The following is a 9,477-nucleotide window of genomic DNA, read 5'->3' on the forward strand; positions in this document are numbered from 1 at the left end:
TGCATACTGTATATCTACACATATTATATTCATTCCCCTTGTTCCCCTTCTCTATCTATGTTTGTAAAATTATTGTTGGGAAAGTGCGTGGGTCCAGTGCCAGGTTTCTGATGTATATTAAGATAAGTCAGAAATGGATTCCAGATGTCTGTAAATATAAATATATTTTTCTTGTTTATGTATGTTATTTTTTCTAATGCAATACATTCTATAAGAAGGTTAGTCCAGTAGTTGATATGTATACATTTTTTTGATTTCCAGTTTAACAGAATTATTTTTTTGGCGATAGTTAGAGAGATGAGGAGTGGATTTTTGTATTTAATTGGAAGATTATCAATTTCTGTAGTGGTACCCAGTAAACAAAGTGATGGAGACAGAGGAATCCTACAGCCCATAATGATGGAAAGTGTATCGGTCACTAATATCCAAAATGAGCAAACAGGTTGGCAGGTCCATGTGGCATGCAAATAGTCATCGGTGCTGCCCAGTGTGCATTGTGAGCATATATATTGGGATAGCTGTTTCTATTCTAGTAGTTAATGTTTTGGTGATAATTTTTAAATCTGTATTTATTAATGAGAGAGGGCGGTAGCTGGTGGGGTAGATTGGGTCTTTGTTTGGTTTTAGTAGAAGTGTCATGACGGCTGTATTCATATGTGTCGGAATTGTGGATTTAGTTTTTATTTCAGTGACTACTCTGTGAAATAATGGAGACAGAATTTGCCAGAAGTGTTTATAGAATTCAGCTGGGAGTCCATCAAGCCCGGGTGATTTGTTATTTGGCATTTTATGTAATGCTTTATAGAGTTCATCTACAGTAAGTGGAGTGTCTAGAGCATCTGCCTGTTCTTTTGATATTGTTGGTAGTTTTAATTCTTTTAAGAAATGATCTATTTCTGTTCTATCTGGGTTATGTTCCGAAGAATATAATTGTTGGTAGAAAGTATGAAATACTTTATTAATTTCTTGGGGGTTCTGAACTATTTCACCTGATTGATTACGTATGGATGGAATAATTGCTTTTTCTTTTTTACGCTTTAGTTGATTCGCTAGATATTTATTCATGTTGTTACTATATTGATATTAATCATATTTAAGTTGTTGGATAATAAACTGTGTTTTGTGGTTTATGATGTTAAGTTCTGTTTTAAGATGGTTCAGTTCACCTTGTATTTGTTCACTGGGGTTAGTGGAGTAGATATCTGTAAGGTGTTTAATTTTCTTTTCTAGGTTATTTTCCAGTTGTTGTTGCTGTTTTTTCCTGTATGATGAGTATGATATAATTTTTCCTGTAATCATTGCTTTACCTGTTTCCCATAAAAGTGATGGTGAAGTCTCTGGAGAGTCGTTCAACTCCAGAAAGAATGCCCAGTCTTTTTTAATAAAGCTGTCAAAGTCTGAGACATGGAGTAAAGAGGTATTAAAGCGCCATCTTTTGAGGGGCTTAATACAAGATTGGGTGTTTAACGTGATAGAGATGGGAGTGTGATCACTGATAACAATTGGATGAATAGTGGTTTCTGTTACATATTGGGTGAGAGATTTACTAATGAGGAAAAAATCAATTCGGGAGAAGGACTGGTGAAGTGGAGAGAAGTAGGTATATTCTTTACGTGCAGGATTATTGATTCTCCAACTATCGCCAAGTCCAAAATGGGTTATGTATTGTTTTATTGTTTCTGTAGAGTGCCAATGTCGTGATGAAATTGAAGAGTTTGATCTGTCCATTTGTGGGTTAATAACCGTATTAAAGTCTCCTGCAATAATTATATTATTCGTGTCACATATTAATGAAAATAATTTATGAAAAAAAGATGGGTCGTCATTGTTTGGTCCATAGATATTAGCTAAAGTATATGTTTTGTGGTTAATGGATACATTAATGATGATAAATCTCCCTTCTGGGTCAGTGATGGATGTATTGAGGATCAATGGAATATTTTTATTTATCAAGATTGAAACTCCTCGTTGTCTGCTATTGTATGTTGATGAGAATGCATTGGTGTACATATAAACAAATACTTTAAAATAAAACAAAACAGACAAGTACGACATTAGATTAATTGCGTGAGTTTAAAGGCAGGTGGAAATCGAGCGGGTGTGTCATGTAAATATATTTTAGCAGTCACTGTTTATTTAATCTTATGATGTGAGTTAGAAGAGCCATGGGGTGATATTGGAGTCGCGGTAGAGTTGTCCTTCGATGTAGAGTTTGTCCACAATCATATTTGCACGTTCATTGTTCTGTCTATGTCTTTTCATGATGGGGTAGAGAATTTTGCGACGTTCTTTTATTTCACGTGGAAACTGATCATTTAGTCCGTAGTTTGTGCCTTTCAGTTCTTTCGCCTTGCTTTTGATGAGTTCTTTGTGTTTGTAATGTTCCAGTTTAGCGATGATTGGTCGGGGTTTTTTGTTTGAACGAGATCCAAGACGGTGAACTCTGTGGAATGTGATTTGGTTTACAGTGTCTGTAGAAAGTTTGAGTTTAGTTTCCATGAAGTTTCTAATCATTGCTTCGGGATTGTCGGATGGATGTTCGGGAATGCCGGAGAAAATCAGGTTGTCCCTCATGCTTCTTGTTTGAATGTCCAGTATAGTTTCTTTCATTATTTTGTTTTCTTTTATTACCTCTTCCATTTTCACGCTGAGTGTTTTAACAGTAGTTAGAAGGGAGTTGTTTGATTGTTCTAACTTTTCGATGTGATTGTACGCGAATTCCAGACTTGATCGGAGGTCTTTTATTTCGTTATGTAGTGTAACCAATAACTCTAGTTTGTTGTTAATTGAAGCGAGTACACTGACCTCGATTTCTGCAGTCTCTAGATCGCTGGTATCGGTGGATGATGTCTTTTTTCGTTTGCTTGGTTTCGGAGAAAAAACATATTTAATATAATATGCATAATATAGTATGCAAACTTACTGTTAACCAGTTAACAGGTTTTTACTGTAGCATTTTTATTCAGAATTTCAGTATTAATGTTTATTTTAAAAGTCATATTGGCGGCAGCCATACTGAAATTTCCTTGGTAAAGTTCAGAATATTCAGCATATACTATTTATCATTGATATGGCTTGAAATAGTGCAATTTATTAGCACTTAAAGACATTCCTCATCTGTTTCAAATCTTACTTAAATATCACCTTTACAAAATGAGAAAGGCATGGACTGAATATAGCAGCGACCAGTAACTATTCAGGAAATATTTTATTGTTTTGAAGTGTTTCTTGTTGATGTACATGTCAAAAATACAAGCATTTTGGGCTTAGTTTGTTTGGTGTGTTACTGGAGTCCTGCTGTTGCCATATGATGTCTATCATCACCTTTGTTACCCGTCTGTGACTCTGCCTGCTGGTAGTTCCTGCCGTGCCCACAGAATCCATTTAGTTTCAATTAATTCTGTTACCATTCACCCCAGGGACATGGCCCTCACCTGTTCGTAGAGCTGCCAGCGCCGAGGGTTCACCTGCCTTGTCCTTAAACTCGTGTCCCATTTTGTAGATTTAGTGGCGAGGGTCTGTCACAAAATGAATGCCACAGTTTTGTGTGGCCTTACTGAGCATGAAAGTCATTAGTAGTGTTAAATGGTTAGTGAATTGGGAGGCTTGGCTGCTTTGCTTGGCGCTCAATAGCCAACTGAAAGAAAATTAACATCTGAGCAGCTTTTAATGAGAGGGACGCATATAGCGCAGCATGCTAATGGCTAAAGGTCTTGGCTAGAGAAGTGTAGTTGTAGATGCAGTTAAACAAATATCAGTAGTGTGTGTTGGTGTTTGTAGTCATGCAGGTGGGGGTGTTTGTTGTAACTTTTTCCCTCAAGTTGTTCCAAACCTATAAGAATGCGGGTAAGGGAACAATTGATGGTCCTTACCTTATTAACTAACATAGTATTATTTTTTCTTTACTATGGAAGACAATGGGGACCATCAACTGTTCGCTTACCCACATTCTTCAAAATATTTGAAGAACACAGAAGAAGAAAGAAACTCATAGAGAAACTCAATCTCAAGATTAATTGCTTGTTGTATTCCTCAATTTGAATAAAACCGTTCTGGATAAAAGTGTCTCCTAAATGAATAATGTTGATCATTTCAATTGTTAGCCATTTTTAAAATTGAAGTTCTTCAATGACATCATCACGCAGGAAGTGACAACAGCACAAATATGTGCAAGTTTTAGCAATGGATATGATGAATTGTGATATTTTGTCATATTATTTTGTTTGACTCCGTTTAAAACATTCATTTTTGAAGAAATAAAAAAGCCAGTAATAAGTATGATATTATTACAATTTAAAATGATGATTAAAATATCAAAACTAATGTTGTGTTAACACCCTTGTAGCTTTCAGTCCCTCAACATGTGCTATTTCCATCTCTGTTATGTTAAATCCTGTTAATTGTTTTGCCATTTCGTAAATAATCAAGTTATAATGAATATAATTTATTGGTGTAATGGGTGTGTTTTGGGCATAACGTGCAATAAACCAATCAGAGACTCATCTCCCATTCCCTTTAAGAGCCAGTTGCGCTCGTGCCATGGCGGATTTACTATTTACACGGCGGAATTTGCAAGCGCAAAGACTATACGCGTCTCCAGAGAGGAAACGGAGCTGCTCGTGTGCGAGCAAATAGGTAGTCTAATTCTGATACCATTATTACATGTAGGCATTTTTATATTTATGTAGCCTACACAATAATAATATTTTATAGACCAGGTTTTAGTTGCCTCAAAATAGCAACGCGCCAACAATGCACCTGAACACGTTTTCAGACCAGCACGCCCATGAGCGCACAAATGGGCGCAAATGCATTTGCTATTTAAACAACGTGGCGCAGGACGTGAAAATGATTACTGCGTCGGGCTGAAACTAGCAAAAAGCACTTGCATCGCGCCTGGCACCGCATTGCACTGGGTGTATGATGGAGCCCTTAATCTCTTAGAAGAAACAGACATGCCTCAGCCTGTTGTGTTGAATTTATTGAGGACATGGTATTGATTGAACACACTATCCTGGAGCAGGAGCTCTATCATAAGGTTAAAGGTTAGAGAGGTGAGGGGAATGAACCAGAGGTTATCTCATCATTACCTCTGTTGTGCAACCCAAAACATAGCTGTATATTTTTATTTTCTACTTTGATTTAGTAATGAAAAATTCATTCAATTGAAAGCAAACGTAAATTGCTACCAGCCTCCTAGTGTTTTTGTTTTCTAGGTTTTTATTTTTTTATTTTTTTTCAAATTTGTATTATCTTTATTTATGCACTTTTATTCTTTTAAGGTTTGAGATTCAGAAAGAGAAAGTTATTTTTTACTGCGTTGTTTTATCTCAATGCATTTGATCTAAAAAAAACTTGACAACTGAGCGCCAACAAAGCTCTGAGTGGAGTCCAAAGTCTGAGACCACTTTGAAAATCTGGGAACCAAAAGCTTGGAATAAAGCAGTTTAAAAGTTTTAGAATAAACAGTTTAAAAGTTTTAGAATAAACAGTTTAAAAGTTTTAGGACTGTGTACAAATTTAGAATAAAGGAAAGTTAAGTCATTTAAAGCCATTCTTGCAATAGCGGTCTTAAGCCCTATTTGCATGGGATTAGTATTATCTGGGGACCTTGTGTGATTTAGAAATTACCCCCACACATCTGAGTTTCGTGTGATGCATTCGCATGGGATAAGCGAAGCCTGTGATTTTACTCGAATTTACTGACTTATCTCCCGGATATGAATGTTTCTTACCGCATGCATGCATGCATACATTTCATCCATCTCCATCTAATCATTATTTTTATTTTCGCTCTTCTGATGGTTTTCAGCTTTCTCTTTCTGCAAATTGTATAGTTGTATGGTACATAGCGACAGGGGCGGTTCTAGACCCTTTAGGTGGGCTTCAGCCCCCCTAAAACTATCTGAACGATCGGGCTAGTGCTGCTTCATCAAGAAAGTTTATCATTCTCATGTGTTTTAAGGCTTGTCAATTTAAACATTAAAGTGATTTTAAGCCATTCAAGTGCAAGACGGCACGAAAGAGATCTCAATGCGGTACTCGATCGTCTCTGTGCGCGCACACACCTGAAGCACGCACACAGAAAGCCGTCTCTGAGACCGCATGCAGATACCAAATTATGTCAGAATGGCTATCTTGACGACTATCAGCGTAAAAACAGTTGGTTATGTCTTAAGGGAATGTAAATGGTTAAGAAAATATCGGATGGGCATTAATAAAACGGACCCGTGCATTTCTTATGTTAATGTTAATCAAACAATAAAATTAAAAGAGATAATCACTCGCTGCTCTTAACTATGTAACTTCTGTAGCTTTAATGGATATTTACATATATTTACTTAATACAATTTAGGTAATTTGTATCTATCTAATGGTCTATCTGAGGGCTCAGCCCACCTGTGGATGAAATCCTAGAACCTCCCCTGTATAGTGACCCAGCACCCAAAATACTATCAAAACGCTCCAACGCAGCCTCCATTCTTTGCAAAAGATGGTTAAAAAGGTGCACAGGAAACAAAAACCTTGAAAAAACAATACACGACCCCGCCAGATCCAGGCCATATCACAGAGATGCCGATTCACACGGGACTAATAGTATCACAGGACCTCAGTTTTCGGCGAAATATGGTAGGTCATTTGCGGGGGAATTTTTACTTTACAAATTACAGACATGGCCGATTCGCACGGGATTAAAATCACAGACAACCTTGAGACGACTGTTAATCCATTTGTATTTAAATTCCCTGCTAAGTCAGTGGCGATAGCCTTATGGGCAAGTGCACTGACATAGAGCGCCATTGTAATTTTGGCGTCCTGAGTTCGAATCCTGACTCGACCTTTCCCGATCCCGTTTCCCTTCCTGTCTGCCTGCTAAATTAGGTTAAATATCTATAAAAAGAAGCACAATCCAATAAGCTATTTTTTTTTCAAGACCACATTATATTGAGACCAGAATTGAAAAATGCATATGTTGTGTAATTGTTTTTAATGATGATTAATTTAATTAGAATCAAATCAATTTATTGCAGTATACAATAAGATCTACATAAAAATTAGCAGCCTTATGTAGAGCAGCGTCACGTTCTGTTTGGAGTTGGACCTCACTCTGTAGGATTGGTAATCTTGCCCATGAAGAGGATGCTCTTGGTGCTGTCCTCCACAATCAGTACCAAGAAAGGTTGGTTGAGCATCACAGTGTCTGGCAGGGACATGGGCATGATTTCTATCGTGGTTGCAGCCGCTGCCTCTGTGCCCTTCTCATCCACGTTGAGGACTGCCTGATGGACAACCTGGAGATTGGGTCCAAAATGTTAACGTCACTTAGTGAAGTTTTCAGAATATTTAAGTCTAGCAAGCATCGGTGGTGCTACAAGAGGTAGAAACAAGTCCACACGTACCTGTGACACCTTCACTTTGACCTCTTCTGTCATCCCAGAGAAATCTGCTGTGTCACTGAATGCATCAGTCACTCCCATGTCCTTCAGAATGTCATTCAGTTTGGACGTTGCAGAGATGGAGAACTTGGGCATGAACAGGTCCACAGAGCTGAAGGGCAGAAAAGTAAAATAATAAAATATGGTATATCAGATATTATGGTACATGGGTCATGTTTAAGGTTCCCAAACTGCTGTGCAACTAAACAACAATAAACCTTCAGGTCAGACGTCAACTAATACGTGGATTTAAATCTGAAGGTGTCACCGGTACTACCTTCTGAAGAGTTTATCATGCCAGTTCTTAAGATGGTGCCTGCAGATGGATTCTTCAAGCTCCTTCATCTTCCCATCATCAGGAAGAACGATCATCATGGAAGTATTGCCTTTGTATGGCACCATCATGACTGTAGTTTGGTTGGCAGGGTCGTGATAGATGTCATAGCGGCCGGTTCTTTTCATCATGTCAACTTGCACGGTGGTGTCCTTGTCCACTTTGAAGTCAGCTTTGTGGGTCAGTTGTGCATCAAATGGCTTATCCCACTTCCCTATCAGGACAAAATGCAAGAACTTCAGGTCAGCATCAACCAAGACTTCTCTAATTGTCATTCCATGAATATCATTAAACGAAAGAGAAGTTTATATAGTACCTCTGAAGTACATATAGTTAATCAGTATCATCACCATATTAGGGTCCAGGTCCTTCACCATGTTTGTTATCTTGTCATTGGTTTTCTTGGCGATGAACTTGTTAATCTCTTCTGCAGCAACGTCAGGCTTGGAGAAGTCAACGCTGAAGGCTTCGCTGTTGTAGTAGTGCTGAACATCCTTCAGGAACTGGTCAACCACTTTGAAGCCTTCTCTGATGGCCACACCAGCGCCTGCCTCCAGCTGCATGGCGTCCTGACTGTGGCCAAGCATGTGGATCAAGTGCTCATAACCCTCATTGACCTGCTGAGCCTGCAACCCGCTGTAACCCAGACTGCTGTATATCTGTGATAGAGTACTACCTTTGGCACCAACAGCCAGCATGCTCAAAGCCATTGCGATACCGACCGGGGAGAAGAAAATGTTCTTGCCCTGGGCATCGGGATGGAGCGCAAGTTTCTTGTAGAGGGAGAAGGCAAAGTCAGCATTGTGTGGAGCAAGCAGATGGCAGGCATCATCCCCATTGTGGACGGGGTGGGGTTCATCCTTCCCGTGGTGGAGATGGTGGTGGTGCTCAGCTGTGTGGCCGCCGTGGTCATGGCCTTCGTGGGGTGCAGCCCAGGCTGTTGCTACCAGCAGGGCAGCAATCGCACTGTAATACATCTTTCCCCACATTTTTTCACCTGTGTTTTATGACCAGAGGGTACAGAATTTCACAAACGGATCTTGACACAAATCTTAGCTTTTGCATTTCACAAAGTAGCTATTTCACTATTTCAAAATAGTTACAATCACGGCACTTCTGGTTAAACAATTATTGTCACTTACCATCAAAGTCCTCTTGAGAGGAGATTGTCTGGATGGAGTGGAGTCAATTTATAGTCCTTCAGACATCAGCTGAGTAAAATCTTTAAACATTAACTCATTTCCACCCCCATCCCTTCTATGAACACAATCGCTCATGATTAGCTGTTGCTCTACTTTCAGTGATGCAACACATTTTTGGACTTCAGTGTCACAGGTTTTCAATACTTAAAAGGTGTGTGTGTGCTGGCTGATGGGATTTAGATACAAAAAAAAACTCATCAATCACCAATTGATTGGCATGACTGTCTACTTCTCAAACTGTTGATCAAAAAGGTCTTCACATCTTAAGATACTGTGGTAGTGTATTTCTTTCTTTCTTTCTTTCTTTCTTTCTGTGATGATCAAGTAAATACCAACACCCAATTAGCAGTCACATTTTTCGCATTCACAGTCCCCCCCTCTAATTAAATGTTGAATATATATGAAAATAAAAAAGAAAATAAAAAGTATTGCTGTGTTGCTATTTTTTTTTTTTTTGCTAACAGTAACAATTCTGCTGACTAAAGATGTATTTATTCATATTTAT

At 38.4% G+C, this 9,477-nt stretch overlaps 1 protein-coding gene across 1 annotated transcript; it reads right to left on the minus strand.

Annotated features, from left to right (window-relative positions):
- Nucleotides 1-6,971: 6,971 nt before the first annotated feature.
- LOC107664822 (alpha-1-antitrypsin homolog) lies at nt 6,972-8,979 on the minus strand. Its single transcript, XM_016455495.1, has 5 exons — nt 8,913-8,979; nt 8,087-8,767; nt 7,714-7,984; nt 7,401-7,548; nt 6,972-7,292 (listed from the first exon to the last, which is right to left on the minus strand). Exons 2-5 carry the CDS (start codon nt 8,757-8,759, stop codon nt 7,104-7,106), a joined length of 1,281 nt encoding a protein of 426 aa, XP_016310981.1. The 5' UTR covers nt 8,760-8,767; nt 8,913-8,979; the 3' UTR covers nt 6,972-7,103.
- Between the last annotated feature and the right edge of the window lie 498 nt (nt 8,980-9,477).

Source organism: Sinocyclocheilus anshuiensis, unplaced genomic scaffold (assembly GCF_001515605.1).
Source record: "Sinocyclocheilus anshuiensis isolate Anshui unplaced genomic scaffold, SAMN03320099.WGS_v1.1 scaffold135, whole genome shotgun sequence".
In the NCBI taxonomy this organism is placed as follows: Eukaryota; Metazoa; Chordata; class Actinopteri; order Cypriniformes; family Cyprinidae; genus Sinocyclocheilus; species Sinocyclocheilus anshuiensis.